Source organism: Lagenorhynchus albirostris, chromosome 5, assembly GCF_949774975.1.
Source record: "Lagenorhynchus albirostris chromosome 5, mLagAlb1.1, whole genome shotgun sequence".
NCBI lineage: Eukaryota > Metazoa > Chordata > Mammalia > Artiodactyla > Delphinidae > Lagenorhynchus > Lagenorhynchus albirostris.
In genome coordinates this window covers 71,845,251-71,864,406 of record NC_083099.1, presented here as the reverse complement: position 1 = coordinate 71,864,406, position 19,156 = coordinate 71,845,251, and the positions used below count along the sequence as shown (strand labels likewise).

Here is a 19,156-nt window from a genome sequence, read left to right as displayed (position 1 = left end):
GCAAATACTTCTTTTAAAGTAGATCCAACCTAGAGATTATCATACTGAGGGAAGTAAGTGAGACAAAGACAAATATCATATGATATCACTTATATGTGGAATCTAAAAAATATTACCCCCCCAAATTACAAATGAACTTATTTACAAAACAGAAACAGACTCACAGACGTAGAAGACAAACTTACGGTTACCAAAGTGGAAGGGTAGGGGGAGGGATAAATTGGAACTATGGGATTAACAGATGCACACAACCACATATAAAATAGGTAAGCGACAAGGTTTTACTGTATAGCACAGGGAACTATATTCAATATCTTGTAATAAGCTGTAATAGAAAAGAATTGGAAAAAAAGAATCTAGGTATATTCATATAAATATGTAGAAATGAATCACTTTTCTGTATACCTGAAACTAACACAGTATTGTAAATCAACTATACTTCAGTAAAGAAAGAAAAAAACAAGTAGATCCAGGAGCCTCCTAACTGGTTTTCCTCTCACTGCTATTCTTGTCCCACCCCCTCCATTTACAACCAGTAACCAGAAGGGTCTCTTACAAATGTAAATGACATCTTGTTCGTCTTTGGTTTAAAACACTCCTCTGGCTTCCCATTTCACGCAGAATAAAATCTAATCTCCTGACACAGCCCCGCGCTTTCCCCCTCCCTCACTGCCTCCTATTCTCCCCTCTTCACTTCTCTCTGCACAGAATTTCTCTCCGTTCCTCTGCCTACATGCTCTTCCTCCTGATTTTTTGCATGGATGCTTCTTTCTCGTCTTTCCGATTTCAGTAAAAATGTCACCTTCTCCTTCCCCCACCACTCATTCTGTGGAAAAGTTGCTTCCACCCCTCTGCTGTTTGTTTTATTACCTTTTAAAATGCTCTGCAAAGCACTTATCGTGATCTTTTACTTTTGTTTGTTTTCTGTTTCCTGCTGGGATATAAACTTTGTCTCCTTCTGTCTTGTTTGCCAAAACCCTGGTGCGTCAGGTCACGGGCTCTCCGTACAGGTGCGTTTGGAACCCAGAGTGCAGTGATAGCCGCCCCGCTGGGCTGCCCCTGGGACGTGCTGACGCTCAGACTTTGTGCCTGAGAGAAAGGTTTTACTCTTTGCTGTTGTTCCTTGGAAAGTGGGTGTAAATAACCTGTATGTGACGTAAGTGAAGTTCTGGGAGGTTTGGAGCACGCTTTCACGATTAAGAGTCCACTTCGGCCATTAAGCTGTTCTTCTGTCCAGAGGGTGGGTGGTGGGTGGGTGATGGGAAGCCCTGGGGAAAGCACAGGGAGCCCTGGCAGCATCTGGCCAACGCTTTGCACTAGAAATTTTTAAATCGTGGAACTTGTGAAAAATAATAGTGCAAAAGTTGCATTCACTTGAACCCTTCCAGTACCTGAATCTTGAGTGGATGCCCACTGGAGAGCAGACTCCTTGAGAGAAGACTGTGTTCCTCTTCCGTTCTCCTCCACTGAGGCCAGCCAACACATTTTTGAGCAAATACTTCCATTCGGCCTCTTCCTTCTGTGTCCACCAGAGGGCGAGAGTTGCCTCCAAGACAGCTCCCAGCAGGGAGCCAGGAGCCCCACCCTCTAGCCTGGGCAGAAGCTGCCTCCCTGGGCTCTAGGGTCATCATTCGCATGGTGGTCTGTTTACTGAGGGCTAACTACTTGCCAGGCTCTGAGTAAATAATAACAGCCAACCCTTCCATGATGCTTATTGTACTCACTGGTCACAGTGCTTGGAGTACTGGTCTAAGTGCTTTACATAGATGAACTCATTTAATCCAACAGCCAACCCTTGAGGTATTATGCTCATTTTACAGAAAAGGAAAATGGGGCCCAGAGAGGTTAAGCAACTTGCTCAAGGTCACACGGTTTGTTGGTGGTAGAACCAGGATTCAGACCTGTCTCTGCCGAGTCTGTGCCTTTGACCAAAATGCTGTGCTGCTTCTTACTGGGCATGATGGCTGACACCGAGTAAGCGCTTGATAAATGTTTTTTACAATTATTAGCAAGGCAGAGTCTTAGAACAACCTGAGGTAGATACTAGTATTATTTCTATTGTCATTTATTAATACTTAATCATTTTATTATTCTTTTTTTTTGTTTGTTTGCGGTATGCGGGCCTCTCACTGTTGTGGCCTCTCCCGTTGCGGAGCACAGGCTCCGGACGCGCAGGCTCAGCGGCCATGGCTCACGGGCCCAGCCGCTCCGCGGCATGTGGGATCTTCCCGGACCGGGGCACGAACCCGTGTCCCCTGCATCGGCAGGCGGACTCTCAACTACTGTACCACCAGGGAAGCCCTTCTTCTTCTTCTTCTTCTTTTTTTTTTTTTCAATATTTATTTATTTATTTTTGGCTGTGTTGGGTCTTCGTTGCTGCCCACGGGCTTTCTTTACTTGCGGTGCACAGGATTCTCATTGCGGTGGCTTCTCTGTTGCGGAGCACGGGCTCTAGGCGTGCAGGCTTCAGTAGTTGTGGCACTCAGGCTCAGTAGCTGTGGCTCGCGGGCTCTAGAGCGCAGGCTCAGTAGTTGTGGCGCATGGGCTTAGTTGCTCCGCGGCATGTGGGATCTTCCCGGACCAGGGCTTGAACCCATGTCCCTTGCATTGGCAGGCGGATTCTTAACCACTGCTCCACCGGAAAAGCCCCCCTTATTATTCTTTTAAAATGAGGCACAGGGAGGATTAACTCACTTGCCCAAGATCCCATAGTTAGAAAATCACAGGAATAGGTTTCAGACTAATCCTGTCTGACTCTGGCACCTGAGCTTTTATGCAGAGGACATGCTTTTTATGCCGCCGTTTCATGCCACGATTTCATGCCTGCTGCATTAGCAAATTATTTTCTTTTTTTCATGAGGCTGTCCCGATGGGCATGTTGTGGTGATATCGGTACCCTGTTGCCATGTGCCTTGATATACGTCCTGTTTGAACTACCATCAGGAAGTGGGCAAAAGAGCCAGAGTGGTGCTCACTCTTGCCAGCATCACCTCCCGAGCGCTGGTCAAGGAGAGATTTTCCAAGAGATGCAGCTGGGGTCAGGCTGAGCCTAGGAGGCCGAGGGTGTGGGGTCCTAGGAGTCAACAGCTGGCAGCATTTGAAAACTCCATTTTCTCTGTTGACTCAGGTGTGCTCAGACCTGAGGAATTTATAGATTATTTCCTTTGTTGTGGCCTGGGAGGCCTCTGCTGCCCCGCCTCCCCCCCTTTCCCACCCAGAAAGCTGTCTTTGTCTCCTTTGTGGACTTTCCTCCCTTGCAGCCGACTCTCACGGGGAACTGTGCCCTTGACCCCTCCAGGGCTGGAGCCCTGCGTGATTTGGGGACCCGTATGAGCAGCTGTTCTTCTCGTGTGTCCAGGACGTTTACTAAACCTGAGCCCGTGACACCAGTTCAAAGGAAGCAAGGCAGGGGTTACCAACCCCTTCTACAGATTAGGAAACTGAGACTCCGGAGGATAAGTGTTTTGCCGAGGTCACGTATGGTTAGTTGGTGGAAGATACGGTCCAGAAGGTGGGTTATTCCCCCTGTGCTGTGTCCGTGGGATGACTGCCCGGCTCCGAGCCCAGCCGGGAGCCTTGAGGCTCTCTGGGGAAACCCCTGTGAGGCCTGTGGGAGGAAGCTGTCTTCTGAGATAGATGGACAGACAGACAGACAGGTAATCTCACAAGTTTCTTCCTCCCTTAACCCTTCCCAGCTCACTCTCATAGGCTGCTGGCGGGTGCGTTGGTTAAGCCTCTATGGAGCACACTTTTGGCAAGATCTATCCAAATTACAAGCGCTCATACCCTCTGATCCAGCAATTCCACTTCTAAGAATTTATCCTTTATATCCTGAAATTTTTAATGTACGGTGTAATTTACTGCAGCCAGGGTTGATTGTAAAAGCAAGAGACTGGGGATATCCTAAACGTCCATTAGCAGGGGACTGGTTTAAATAGCTTGTGAACATCTGTACAATGCTACCAAAAAAAAAACTGCTATGAAACTACTTCTAAGGCATGTTGTTAAGTGAAATAAAGCAAGATGCATAAGAGAGTATAGAGTGTACTACCGTTAGTGGAAATGGGGGAAACATGTACATGCATTTGCTCTCGTGTGCACAGACTATTGGGAAGGACACACAAAGGAGGGCCGGCTGCCTCTGAGGAGGAGCTGAGTGGCCACAGGAGGAGGGTGGAGGCAGCTGCGTCCTTTCGTGCCTTTTGAACGCTGAAGCACGTGGATGCTCTGACAGTGCGAAAAACAAAGATGCCAACCAAGTCTCCTGCCTGCCCTTCCCCGCACACCTTGCAGGCGAGCTGCAGTGCCACCAGGCTGCCTGGAGATGGACAGACAAGCACGGGAGCCACGTCCCTGCAGGAGCCCCCCTCGTACCCTCCGGTTCAGGTCATCCGGGCGTGCGTGTCCTCCAGTAGCTCCTCCCAGGTCTCCTCCATCAACTCTGACCTCGAGGTAGGTGCTGTGTCCGCCGGCAGGTGCACGGGTCCTCCTTCACGCGTGCTTGCTGGTGCCTCTGAGGTGCCTGCACTGCTCTGTTCTCCTCGGCCCACGCCAGCCTCATGCCCACTCAGTAGTGAATAAGCATCTGCGCGAGAACTTTCCCACGCTGTCCGCGCTGAGGAGGACTTTCCACAGTCAAATGAGTCATGGAAACACTGCACGCTGAATCATGGGGCACATTCAAGTCTTGCAGAAATAAATGCTGACTAACAAACTTTTTTTTTTTTTTGCGGTACGCGGACCTCTCACTGTTGTGGCCGCTCCCGTTGCCGAGCACAGGCTCTGGACGCGCAAGCTCAGCGGCCATGGCTCACGGGTCCAGCCGCTCCGCGGCATGTGGGATCTTCCCGGACTGGGGCACGAACCCGTGTCCCCTGCATCGGCAGGTGGACTCTCAACCACTGCGCCACCAGGGAAGCCCCTAACAAACTTTTTAAAGAGTCTTGGTGTTTCCCAAACCCATTTGACCATGGAAGGCTTTCTTCCCCCGCAAGGAGCGCCAGGCTGTTCCCTGTGGTGCTGTCAGGGTCACACACAGGGCCCTCAATGGGCACTGTGCCTGGCACTTTCATAAGCTTTGCCTCATTTTGAATTTTTGGATCTTTGAACAAAACACATCACATTTTGGATACCGGAAATGGGTCTAACTCTCAGGTCTACGGTCCTGTCACTCTCAGCCCCACAGCTGTGGCTCCCAGCCCCGGTCAGGAGGAAGTTTCCCTTTGTCTGTGGCAAGTGAGAATAAGGACAGCATAGTGGACAGGTGGTACCAGCAGGGGGAGGGACCGTCCTTCATTCTGGGTTTGTTGGGGTCTCCCACTCTTTTGATATTTAAATGCCCTTTTATGAATTGACGACAACAGGAAGTGCTAAGTTGGTGTTGAGGGTTTGGTGTTGGTCTTAATGGCCTTATTTGGCAAAGTAATCAATCATCTGTCCTGAGTCAGTCCCCCAGATTCGTTCAACTCGTAGTGGACCCTGAAATCCGAAAGACTTAGAGCCCCTGATCTGCGGGGTAGAGTCCAGATCCCTTAGTGTGGGGTTCAGGCCTTGCACACCTGCCCCAGCCTCGTGCCCCTCCCCTGCCCTCACCTACATGTCCTCCTTGGCCGTGGACTCTTCCCTCATCCCCAGGGCTCTGGGCCTTTCTTCCTGGGATTTCCTCTGGCCCAACTGCCGTGTGTCAGAATCCTACCCAGATGCCACCTGCTGTGTGAACTCCCCTCCCCTCCACGTACACACCAGAGATTAAAGCCTCCTTCCCTTGGGTGCTCAGAGCATACACCTCTCTTCCATCCCTGGTGGTGTTTGCCGTGTAGCCTGAGGGCTGCAGGGACCTGTCTCCCCGGCCAGGCTGTGCACAGGCTTTTAGGTCTAGGGGCCTGGACTGCCCTCATCTTTATCTCTTGATCCTGGAACACACACAGCTGGTCATTGAGAGGTGGGTTTTGACGGAGAAATTCTGCTCCAGACCAAGGACCATTTGGGCTCCGTGTATCCCCGAGTCCTTCATTTGGTGCTGTTTATTTCTTGGATCTCGTCTCAGAATGTGTCGGACAACCCAAGGCGCATGTCTTGGCAGCCCGGAGCCAGCAGTCCGGGCAGAGTCTAAGGCTAAGGGGAGAGAGGGAGAGTGTGTTCAGTGAGGGGAAGGGACAGTTGAGTTGGTGAGATGGGGGGAGGGGGCTTGGGGAGGGTGGGAAGCAAGCTCGCTCTGTGGGAACCCTCAACTGAGCTAAGGATTGGACAGTGACCTTGAACAATTCAGAAATTTGTCTCTGTGGCTGTTTCGGGCAGTTTCTGTGTTTTGCAGTCCTTTTTCTCCCTCTCCTCTATTCGCTCTTTCCTTTTAAATTCCAAGGGCACAGGGTCGCGCTCATACATGAGGCAAATGGAGATGAATGCTTTTGCCCTTGCTAAACAAGGGGTATATTTTTAGAAGCCCAGGTGCCCCCATCTACCCCACCCACCCCCTCCAGAACCCCCAGCACAGCCTCCTACTTCATTCCCCAAAACAGCCGCACGCTACACATGACAAAGCGCCGAGTCCCGATTGGAAGTTACTTAGAATCTCACTAAACACAGGCACTGAGGAAATGCGAGCAGGGGACAGTGTAGCTTGTCAGGCTTGTGGCCCATCCGGCCTTCTGGTAATCTATATATTCTCTCTCTCTATTCTCTCTATAATCTATATATTCTCTCTTAAACGTAATACATGTTTATTGTAGAAATGTTGGAAGATGTAAAGAAGAAAATGAGAGTTAAGCCACAAGCCCATCAACCAGCAGCTGCCTCAGGGCGGTGGGATTGATTGGGTGGGCTCCCCAGTTTTTCAGAGCAATATTCCTTAAAAGTTCTGGCTCCCTGATGGCTGAAGGGGAGGAAGAGGGCGTCTTTTAGCCGATGAGTGTGACACTGCATTTCATCCACCTGTTTGGGTCACTCATTTAGCAAACATGTTCTTGGGGGGGCATTTGAAAGAAAAATGCATGAGGGCAGGGGGGCTGGCCTGACCCACCACACGCAGTGGGAGGTACTTGGTAGGTTGGTCACAGTCTGATCATGACTTTGCTCCTCCAGACCACACCCCCAAGGGACTGAAGCCGGGCCCCAGGTCATCACCTCTTCTGGTTTGCGACTTCTCTTGCTCCCGAGATGGATTGCACAGTTGAGATATTTCCTAACACTGGGCTGAGACACCCAGGGCATCTGTTTGTACTCTCTGGCTACAGTCGTCTGTGTCTTTTGCCAGCCAGCTGGGCTCCTGCTTGACCCCCGGGTCCATAGGTGAACGCTTGCGCCTCCCACTCTGGAGGCCTGGGGGCACTCTTTGTCGCTAAGGTGTTGTGTTTGTCACTCTGTGGTCCTTTCCGACTTTGTGACTTAACTCTCAGAGGGTGCTTTTGTGTCCATGTCCTTGGGGCACATACCCACAGGTTTGAAGACCTACCTCCTGCCGTGCTGGGGGAGGTGGAGAGAAGAGAGGTCCCTCAACACGACATACACTGTATTCACAGCACTCAGCTCACTACGCGTTTTTAAATTCATTGCTCACAGTGACTGCGTGTGTGTCATGAGGCAGGCGTGGTATGTTCTATACTTTACAAGCACTGTTTGATATAGTCCTCCTAACAGCCCTGAGGCAAGTACCTTTAAATATTCTTGTTTCCCAGAAGAGGAGACTGGGATACATTGAGTTTTAGTAACCTGCCCAAGAAAACATCATCATCGTCATCGTTATAATTGGCAGACCTGGGGTTTTGAACACAGCTCTGTCTGGCTCTGAAACCCTGTTGTTACCCACTACACCCCACTGCCTCAGCAGTAACTACCCAGGGCTGAGTTTCTTATCTATCATTCCCATTTTACAGATGAGAAAACTCTCTCCACAGGACTCTCTCCACTTACCTGTGTTCTCAGGCAGGGTCCTGTCTAATAGGCAGGATAAAACATTGGGATTTACAAGGAATTCCAGTGATGCAGAACACCCATGAAAAGAGGTGAAGTAGAGACAGATAAGGCATGGGAGCTTGCGTGGAGGGAGAACTGGGTCATTTTCACCTTTTCTCAAGTGTCCACTGGATGGGCTGGTCAGGGCACCAGACTAATGGCAGTGGAGCCTGAATGTGACTCATAACCCTGTAGACAGGCCATTTGTGTGGGCTGTGCGGATTTCTGGACGTCTCCACAAGACAGGGCACACTCCGCGGAGACTGTGCACCTACTCACTCAGCTACTCGACACCAGGCAGCCTGTCTCCTGACACAGCCGTCGGAGGGCGTTCTGAACACATGTGGAGGAAGGGTCACTGGCTCATGGTCAGTGCGTGAGGGACCAGGGCCCAGAGGGAGCAGGGCTTTCCAGAGCGGCCCACTCACTTGCCGGGGCAGCCAGCACCTGTTTTATGAGTGCAGGGTCGACATTCCCTCAGTGTTGAGACTGCTCCTGTGCCTTTTAAAGGTTTTTTTCCTCCTAGCCTCTGGGATGCAAGAAAAGATTGAGTCCAGCTTTGTGTTTAGTCATTTTTTTCCTTCTGTGCTTCCTAGCAATGCCATTGAAGCTTTGTAGGAATTCTGCCAGGAGGCTGTTTCTGTCAACAGAAGAAAGTCTGCATGTTGAGAATGACTGTACCTGGAGCTGGCTCAGTGTGTGTGTGTGTGTGTGTGTGTGTGTGTGTGTGTGTGTGTGTGTGTGTGTGTGTGTGTGTGTGTGTGTGTGTGCGCGCGTGTGTGTGCGTGCGCGTGTGTGTGCGCGTGTGTGTGTGTGTGCGCGTGTGTGCGCACGAGCGCGCGCGCGCACGCGCGCACGCATAGAGCCAAACACCACACACCAGATTGCTGTCTGAAGAGGCTCGCGTCCCAGGCCCCTGTGTCCTGCTAATTCTGTGCCTAAGGCTCTTGACAGCCAGGACTGCTTGTTCCCTCTCCAGACCCTGCTTCCAGCACCAGCAGACCAGGACACAGTCCCTTGGATGTTTGTCATTCTTAAAGCCAAATCATTCTTTCAAGGAAAAAACAATTAATTAGTTAATAAAAAGAATACACACCCACACACTGACTCTGAAAGTGCTAATTTTAGAAGTAAATACATATAAGTATGAAGAAGGAGGCCAGAAATTTCTAATAGGTCCCAAAGACCAGAAATTAAGTTCAGGGCATGGTATCTGCCCTGCACAGATCTGTGTGCCCCTATGTGCTCGGCAGCAGTGAGAGATGGTGCGTCCGGAAATGTGTGGACAGTCAGCTAGTTCCCCTGGGGGTAAGGAAGGACTGTACTGGGCCCCCCCAGGGCAACGGGGCTGAGCAGGAGAGAGAGGGCTGACCAGGGGTCAGGTGGACACTGGCTTGTCCAGGCTCTCGCTGACCTGCCAGGCGGCCTTGGTTCTGCCCTGGACTTCTTGGGTTTTAGTTTCTCCCTCTGTAAGTGGGAATCAGGAGACCTGCCCTACTTACATTACGGAGTGATTCTGAGGATCAAATGGGGGTGCTGCTGGGGCCCTGCAAGCCTGCCGATGGTGCTAGATGCAGTGCAGTGGACAACGGGCTGCACGTGGGCTCAGACACCTACGCTGGCCCTGAGAGCCTTTGAACCAGGTGACGCCGTTCATTTCTCTGGACTTGCTCAGTAAGTGGAGATAATGAACTCAGGGAGCTGGTGAGGCTCTGACAGAGCACTGTTCCCGCAGATGATGAGCTTTGAACTGGGCCATCTTTCAGGTTCCATTTAGCAAGTGACCTTAAGTGGGCAAGTGTACTGGGGGAGTTAGGTGGAGGTTAATTACACTGAGTCAGTTCTTAGAAGTGGAAAGGCTTCCATCAGGAAAACAGCGGGGCCAACCACCAGCAAAATGGGCTGCTGTGTCTGCCTGGGTGTCTGCCACTCAGAAAACCTCTTCTGGCCTCCGCAGTCTCTAGAAGCATTTCCATTACGCTGCCTGAAATCCAGGGAAGAGCTCCTGACTGAGCTCCTGCCTCCGTCCCTCCTCCTTTCAGTGCTGTCCTACCCAAGATCTTCAACACTCCATCAGCCCCATGGCCTTCCTGCTCTAAGGCCCTTACTGCTTACAGTTTATGTCCAGACCCCTTAGCCTGACCTCTAGGACATTTCGTTGTCTGGTTCAGGGCTAACTCTCCAGGTTTTCCTCTGCACATCCAGCCAGCTTTCCCTTCTCTGGGTTCCTTTGCTCATCTGTCTTCTGCCCTTCAAGGCCCTGGCTAAATCCTGCTTCCTCCGGGAAGCCTTCCCTGTGTTCCTGAGTAGGGTTGCTAGATTTAACAGGCAAAAAATACAAGAGGCCAGTGAATTTGAATTTCAGATAAACACACCTATACTAAACCATTTGTTATCTGAAATTCACATTTCACGGTGTATCCTGTGTTTTATCTGCAGCAGCCCTGCTCCTGAATCCAACTTGATCATGGCCATTTCCCGCCCTTCCCTGGGCCACTTCTTCGGTTCTGAGCAGCATATGAATAGCAAAACTTCTTCCAAAAAAATCAGGAACATACAATGTTTTATGTCAATTATATCTCCTGTTTTAATGGGAAAAAATAATTTTAAAAAAATCAGGAACAGGAGCCAGGGTTGCCAAGGCCTTTCCCACTGGTGGTCTTGGAGTTTGGCCTAAATACAGTATTTGCATCTCCTTGTCAGTGGAGTTCAGAGGTGCTCGCTCCCAACCCTTGCTGCCCACCGTTGTAATACATAGGCCTTCATCTCGGCTTCCCCTTCATCCCAACCGTGGGATGTCCCTGCAGTGAAACTGTCATCTTTATAAGGGAAACCGGCCCAGTGTGGGTCAGAACTCTCTTACTGATCCAGTTCACCATGGGCTTTGCATACAGCACTCCACGGCCTGTGATCCATTTTTCCTCACATCCCATTTTCCTCACGACAGCCCAGGAAGGAAGAGCTGAGTGGGGAGTTTGGGCTGGTAGAGAGGAGGAAAGAAAGTATGGGAGGTGAGACAGTGCTTGATCCGGAGTAAGTGCTATAGAACTGCTTAATTAACTAACTAAAGAAATTGAAAGGATGAGATTTTTGAAGCGTACGGTGTTAAGGTTTAAAAGCCTGTAAGGTACTAGGAAAATCAAAAAGGAAATCTACTTGATGAAATCTAAGACGGAACTGTAGCTGGCGTGTATCTGGCCAGTCTCAAAACTTTATGATCAGGGCTTCCCTGGTGGTGCAGTGGTTGAGAGTCCGCCTGCCAATGCAGGGGACACGGGTTCGTGTCCCAGTCCGGGAAGATCCCACATGCCGCGGAGTGGCTGGGCCCGTGAGCCATGGCCACTGAGCCTGCGCGTCCGGAGCCTGTGCTCTGCAACAGGAGAGGCCACAACAGTGAGAGGCCCGAATACAGCAAAAAAAAAAAAAAAAAAAAAAAAAAACTTTATGATCAGAAAAAACAAAAAACCTTTATAATGGGTCCTGAGTCCAACACCATTTCACCTCCCCCATCTTGGGGAAGTCACTTCTCCCCAGATGTAAGAGGAGGGAGTTGAACAAATGGTCTCTGAGGGCCCATCCAGCTCCCAGTCCTAGAAAGTGACCCTGTTTCCTCAGTGGCTGAGACACACCTCAGAGTCTTCAGGAACAAAGGAGAGCTTACCACATGCCCTGTGGACAGCGCCTATAGGTTGCTTCTTGGTTTCAGAAGCACGAAAAAGTGTTCTTTTAGAAATGAGGTGAATTGAAACCCTACATGCTGTGGTTCATGGAGATGATGGAATTGTGATCCTAAAGACAATTCAAGGATATGTGGAAATGCTCATTATATTTTAAGAGGGAAAAGCCATTTGCATAATTTGGGGTGTGTGTGTGTGTGTGTGTGTGTGTGTGTGTGTGTGTGTGTTTGTATTTCAGAGGGCTATTCAATAACTGTTCATAGACGCCCTCTTTTAGGGATAGAATTCTGGGCAATCTTTTTTTTTTTTTTTTTTTGCGATACGCGGGCCTCTCACTGTTGTGGTCTCTCCTGTTGTGGAGCACAGGCTCCAGACGCGCAGGCTCAGTGGCCATGGCTCATGGGCCCAGCCGCTCCACGGCATGTGGGATCCTCCCAGACCGGGGCACGAACCCGTGTCCCCTGCATTGGCAGGCGGACTCTCAACCACTGCATCACCAGGGAAGCCCTGGGCAATCTTTATTTTGGGTTTTGAAAAAATTTCTATACAAAAATGAACAAATTTTGCTCTTGAAACAGGGAAGACTACACAAATGTTTATTTATTTTTACTTCTTTGTGGGGGGTGGAGAGAGACCTCAGTTACAAAGATTTGAGTTAATTGTATTCCCTAGGCACATTATCATTAGTTTAGAAAGTGACTTAAAAAAGAAATCCTGGCTACTACTTCCACTAGAGGGTACTCTTCTGAAATTTTAGATTGCTTGTGATGCTGAAGATTTTGAAAAGGAGGTTTCAAGGTTTCATTTCAAATTCAGTTGGAGGACTCTTAAACTGTTTTATTTGTTTGCTTGTCTTTAAATACACTCTTTCTTTTGGAGTAATTTTAGATTTACAGAAACGTTGCAAAGGTAGGACAGAGAGTTCCTGTATACCTTCACCCAATTCCCTCTAATGTTAACATCTTGCACCACCATGCTGCATTTGTCAACACAGAGAAATTAATATTAGTACATTACTGTTAACTGAAGTACAGACTTTATTTGGGTTTCTCCAGTTTTTCTATTAATGTTCTTATTCTTAGCATATTTTCTTTCATCTCTCTTTTTATTTCTATTACATTTGCAGAAGTTATGTAACTTTTTCCACCTGTGTTGTCATCAACATTTCCGTCTTTTGCAGTGTGTGTGGAAACATCATTTTTCGTAATTTTGTGTGTTCTCCATTTAATCTTTTTTTTAGTTTATGTTTTCCCCAGCAGGATATCATTAAAAGATGAATGCTGTGGAATTATCACGGTTTTGTTAGGTATTAATGGCATTGTGCTTAGGAGTTGTTTTTTTTTTGCGGGCCTCTCACTGTTGTGGCCCCACCCCCACCCCCGCCGGGGAGCACAGGCTCCGGACGCGCAGGCTCAGTGGCCATGGTTCACGGGCCCAGTCGCTCCACGGCATGTGGAATCTTCCCGGACCGGGGCACGAACCCGCGTCCCCTGTATCGGCAGGCGGACTCTCAACCACTGCATCACCAGGGAAGTCCCGTGCTTAGGAGTTTTTAAGTCCTTATCTATGAGATACATACTGAAGTATTTACAGATGAAATTATTTACTTTAAAATACTTCAGCAAATAAAAAATTGGGGGAGCTAGAGCAAATGAAAGAGGATATGTCCACAGGTGTTCATTAGATTTAGCTTTTGTGTATGACTGAAAATCTTATAATTAAAAAGTTGTTCAAAAGAAAAAGGCGTGGTACAGCTGAAGTCAGTGGTGACTCAAGTTTTCTAGGTCCATTCTGTCCTCCCGTGGAACGGGGGGAAGTAGTTCATAGGTACCATGCTGGAAGCATGTGACCTGGAAGGGGTGGGTGGGAGAGGGAGGGAAGAGGGAGAAACTGGGGAGACGACTCTCAAGCTTCATTTCTGCCACCCACATCCCCATATCCTGCCCTCCCTCCTGCAGTGGCCACCTCATCCTACCCAGCAGGGGGCAAGGCATTCTTGTGGGGGGCACTGACCAAGGACCCAGCTTTGGTGCCCCTTCCCTGCCCTCCTCAGTCTCAAGGTGGAACCTCTGCCCTTCGCCTCCAGTCTGCCAGGTGCCCTGCCACTGAGCTTGGGGCAGAGCTCTGCCAGCACAGCCTGGGTCAGACCTCTCTGCCTGACTCCACCCCTACCTCCAGCTCTGACCCAGAATGGGACTTGTGCAGGCCCCAGAGCAGAGCCCCATCTCTGGTCTAGCAGTTATCAGTGGACAAATAGAGGTGTTCAATAAAGTTTTTATAATCCTAACAGATACACAGCTGCACGCACGCAGGCACGTACAGATTCACGTAACAGACTGGGCTGAGTGCATTTCGCCAGCCCTGCCGGTCCTTAAGACTCAAAGTTGAGTCAAACTGCAGCCCTCAAGGAGCTCAGAGAAACCAAACAAAAGCAAACAAACAGAAGTTGTTCAAAATGGAAATTTTAAAAGAATTGAACAGTAGGGGCTTTGTTTCAATGTGACAATAAAGCCAAATCCTGTGTACTGGGCAGATTGGCAGCAGATCAGTATAACAGACATTTGCAGATTCATAGCTTATGAATACACACACACACACACACACACACACACACACACACACACACGTGTCCTGGGCACTACAGGAGGTGCTGGACGAATGAGAGCAGACAGCGACACTACCCTTCAAGAAGCTGAGCCAGACATATTTGAGGCTTGGGGTGGAACCAACCGTGCGGTAAAGGCTGATTAAATATGAATCTTGGCTGGTAGCAAATACCCCATGGTTTCAAGATGAGGGTTTTATTTGCATCTCTCTTTCTTAGTTTTATGGGTTTGTGTTGACTCATCTCAGCCATGTGGTTAATAAATGGAATCTTTATGATTATGCCTAATAATAATTTCTAATAGTAATTTTTAAATGTGCATAGATGATAATTTTTTCAAGGACCTGTAGCCCTTCATAATTATCACAATTATCCTACTGACCATTTAACTAAGTTGTAGCCACTCGTAGCTGCTGCCTTTTTGCTTGCTGAAGTCAGTTGTTCCTTTGCCTCCGGACCAGCGGAGGGCCTTTCTCCTGGCTCACTGAGCAGACAGGGGCTGGCGCTGATCTCTGCTCTGTGATGGTGGCAAAACCTAGTCAACACTTTTTTTTTAATCTCTCTTTTTATTCTGCAGCAGAACTATTGGGAAGCCCTAAACTCGGAGCAGGTATGGACAATCGTGCTCTCTCTTTATTCTGCAAGGGACTTCCTGTGGCTTGATTTCAGTTCCTGCTTTTGTGAGCCCCCCTTGGATGGCTGGGCCCGTGCCAAATTCCTCTAGGAAAAAAAAGAATTTGAAAATGAGTGGAGAGTCTGAAAGTCGAGGGTTTTTTCCAGGCTCTCCATTTCAGAGTTCTTTCTGCTTTGTGCAAACCATCTAGTAGGGGCTCAGAGAAGATGCATAACCCAAGGAAGAAACTTGATTGGAACAAAAGTTTTTGAACAAGAGGAAGCCCAGCAGGTCACTAATGGTAGTGGTGCCGGGAGTGGCTGCAGGAGTTGAGATCAACATTCCCCTATGCTGTCATCGTGAGACGTTGGGCAGCTGGCTGCTGTCTCTATGCCCTCCTCGCCTCCAAGTGACAAATAAGCACATGATTCATGACAGCCACCTGTGCCTGTCACCTCCCAGGATTTTTTTTCTGATAAGAGAGTAGATTATCTTTTGCTCAAATTCTCTGAATGCCTGGATTCCAGTGATGTTTTTATTACTTAAAATGACATTTTAAAACACAATATTCTGGGAATTCAGAAGGAAGAGATTTAAATTGTTTTCGAAGGCTTAACCCACTTTAAAGAGTGCACCTGACCAGAGTGGTGGGCTGTTTCTGTTTGCCGGCAGTGGAATTGGTCAGGAGTAGCAAGGATAACTCTTAAGAAGGCATTTTAGGAACTGGAGCTGTGGTTTTGACACATCAGGGCGGCTAAGAACCACCCTAAGAGCTTGTTCAAATGCCAAGCCTTAGGTCCCAACCCACAGATAGGGTCTAGGGTGGGTCCCCAGCATCAGTCTTTTTTTTTTTTTTTTTTTGCTGTACGAGGGCCTCTCACTGTTGTGGCCTCTCCCGTTGCGGAGCACAGGCTCCAGACGCACAGGCTCAGCGGCCATGGCTCATGGGCCCGGCCACTCTGCGGCATGTGGGATCTTCCTGGACCAGGGCACGAACCCGTGTGCCCTGCTTCGGCAGGCGGACTCTCAACCACTGCGCCGCCAGGGAAGCCCAGCATCACTCTTTTTAATGAGCACCCTGGGCGCTCCTGGTGAGACTGGTCCAGAACTGAGATCTAGAACGTGGGTCTCCACTTGAAAACAGAATTCATCAAAAAGCACACTGTCCATTCTCAGAGAATGGAACAGGCCCCCACTTCCACTGCTAGGCAACTGGGTCTCAGAGGCTGAGGGGCCAGGGAGCTCTTTTACTTGGGATCTCTGATAACATCTGGAAGGAATTTGCTTAGAGGTGTCCGCCCAAGTCTGCCTCCACAGGTAGATGAGAAATTAGCATACGTGTGCCTGACACAGCCCCAGACACGTACAAGGGGCTGAGCTGCACCAACGAAATCAGCTCAGTCCCTGGCCTGCAAGGTTACTGGGAATGAGGTGGTCTTTTTAACATGATACTGTTTTTCATGACCAAGTAGTAGAACTCAGTTCAGTTATGAGCAGTAAATCAGGAATTGAACGGGACTCTCTTTCTGTTGGAAACAAAGCTACAATTTGTGTTTTATAACTAATGGGGCGTGGGCATTATCTTTCAGTGGCTCAGGGAGCCTTGAGGACCTTGTCCTGACCCTCTGAGGACTGGACTGTTTGATTCTGCTCAGGTTTGAGTAGCTGGTGGAACACTTTTCTTGGAGTGCATGTCCGTGCCTGGCTCTATTTTCTTGCCCAAATAAGATTGTCTGGCCCGGGCTGACACATCCTGTGTGGCCTTTGCTTGTTGTTTCCTGGGTCTTTTGCTACTGTCAAATGCAACCTTATGACTCAGAATCACCAGTCATAGAAACTCAGAAATGAGAGATCGTATTATCTAGTTGCTGATTCAGCCTCCCAGTTTACACATGGAGAAATCAAGATCCAGAGAAGAGAAAGCAAGTTAGTGGCAGAAAGAGGACCCGAGCCCGACCCCTACTTGCCTCTGTGGCTGGAATCACTAAAGATGATGCCCTTGCTCTTGGCCCACATGAAAAGCTCTCTCTTTATCTGTTGTTTTAGAACAATAGGAGGATTTTGCAAACAGCTTCATCAGTGCTTGTGTGCTCACCTATTTTTTTTTTCCTTTTAACCTTTTTTTTTTAACCCCTACACATTTCAATTTCCCATACTTGTCTGAGTCAGAGTGATGAAATACTCACAGGCAGTGACCACCACTCTGGATTAGGTTTTAAATGTTTGTTTTTGACAAGTCTGCTGACCTCAAGTTTAGAGGAAACACCATGTGGGGGGGCAAGGGCAGACCAGTACCCTGCTCCTAAGAAGCTCTGTCATCTACCTGAGAGGACAAGGTGGACACACAGGGCAGGGCTGCCCATGCTCAGCTGCAAACCAGTGGTACAGGCAGTATAGAGAAGCTGGGGAGAGCTCAATGGGTGTCAGGATAGGCTTCTAAGAAGAGGAGGAACTTACCTGGGCCATAAAGAATGGGTTGAGTTTGCCTGGTCTTTTCCAGGAATGAGTTAGGCAGGGAGGTGGGAATTATCAGGATAAAGGGAGCATGACTGAGTCTCACTAGAGAAGGACTTGGTGAAGAGGGGGGAACAGAGAGTAGGAGGGGGAAGTAGGGTTGGTCTGTTCAGGGTGGCTGTCCATTAATTCCTTGATTTAAAGTTATACTTGCCCTGTTAGGTTCTAGAAACACAGACCTGGTTAACTTGTCCTTACCTGTTTGTTCTTGTCTGTGCCTGGGCCATGAGGACCAAGATTGGAGCTGTCGTTGGGGAAATTGTAAGAGATGGGAAGGGCCTATTCCACCAAGGTACCTCTTGTGTCTTTTCTCCACAGTGGGATCCTGAAGACGTAAACCTTGGAGGGAACAAAGACAACATGGAGATATTCAGACCCCGGGTGCACAGGTGGTCTATGAAGCCAGTGGACTTGACCTCTGATAAGTAACACTTTCTGGAGCCAGCTCAGCAGCTCAGAACCCAAGGTCAAGGTTTGGTCAGGAACTGAGCAGGGATCAACCTGCAGAGACAGCCATGGCAGGAATTTAAGCTTCTGCCAAGGCCACCCATGAAAGTGAGGAACCAGGAGCTGTCACGGAGCTTGGCTGGTCTGCACCATGGCTCAGAATGGAGCTAAGACCTTGGGCCCTGTGGACAGACCTGGACACACCCAGAGTTTGTTCTGAAAATTCAAAGTTCACAAACCAATCTCGCTTTGAAATATAATCTAAAATAGTTTGGTCTCTCTTTTCCCTTTCCCTTTGGATTCAACCCTACTCTGAATATCTGCTACAAACGAGCTCATCTAACAAACAGCTAATATGTTTGGATCTTAGTAAAGCCCCACTCTGTAAGACCTGGCTAAGCCTAGAGAGGGGTGGGCCCGCGTTTGGGGGGTTTGGGACACAGTCACAGGTTCTGATGGGACCTGGCTCCTGCCCTCCAGTCACCCACTTGAGTTTTCTGCTGGAAGTTGAGAGAGGACTGTTTGATCAACCAAGTGTTTGCAAGGTCACTGGTATTGCAAGGGTGAGCAAAGCAAAGTGCTCTAGGTACCAGGACTTGCTGCAGCCTGGCCCAGTGTGTGCTGGGCTAGGGTCTGCAGGTGCAGGGAACTGTCTGCTTCAGGAGGTAACGGAAAGCATGCAAAGGGTAAGAGGCACGGTGGGAGGGGCTCGAAATCCCCTCTCAGGATTATTTTGGAGCTACGGTGGGAGGAACGCTAGAATGAATAAATCCTGATCGAGTGCACTGAAGCATCTCACCATGGAGCACAGAGATACGTCTGAATCCCAGCACAGCCACAGAAGTTGGCCACCAGGGGACCTGGGAGAAATGCCAAGAAACACAGCTCTGCTTCTGGCTGGCCCCTGGCAGCCTGTGTGACTCAGCTGCAGCTGTCCAGTTGCTCCTGAGGGGTAGTGCAAGTCCCAGCAGCATGAAAGAGGGGGTGCCTCAGGGAAGCAGGTTGTTCCACAGGTCTCTGCACAGATTCCAATCCCCTGCATGATCTCTGAACTAGAAGTGAACCTAAAGCCACCCTATTTATCCAACTGCTTTGGACCCTGGTTGTCTTTTAATGGAGTTTGCTAAAGTCAGTTTTGCTTTGTGATCTTAATCACTGAAGCTATACTTTGAGGGAAGATGAAACTTTTAACTGGGGACAAGGGGAGGTTGGGAGAACAATCCAGCAGATGAAACCACACAGAGGATTGGAAGCAGGGAAGGGGGGAATCTAGCTAAGGAAAGAGGACTCTGATGTGGCCAGAATGGATGTAGGGGGTGGGTGAAGAGGCTGGAAAGGAACCTGGGAGTT

The 19,156-nt window shown here is 49.1% G+C and overlaps 1 protein-coding gene across 6 annotated transcripts in view; it reads left to right on the top strand.

Moving 5' to 3' along the window:
• Window positions 1-18,076, top strand: part of TMEM44 (transmembrane protein 44) — a 35,422-nt gene extending 17,346 nt beyond the window's left edge. For 3 of the 6 annotated variants that reach the window (XM_060150331.1, XM_060150326.1, XM_060150325.1), the window contains 3 exons: window positions 4,294-4,452; window positions 14,810-14,842; window positions 17,678-18,076. In XM_060150331.1, coding sequence (XP_060006314.1) covers window positions 4,294-4,452; window positions 14,810-14,842; window positions 17,678-17,788 — 303 coding nt within the window. In that variant the 3' untranslated portion in view covers window positions 17,789-18,076. Of the gene's footprint in view, window positions 1-990; window positions 3,175-4,293; window positions 4,453-14,809; window positions 14,843-17,677 lie in introns of those variants that run through there. The other 3 variants (XM_060150327.1, XM_060150330.1, XM_060150328.1) reach the window with 3 other exon arrangements.
• Window positions 18,077-19,156: the final 1,080 nt, after the last annotated feature.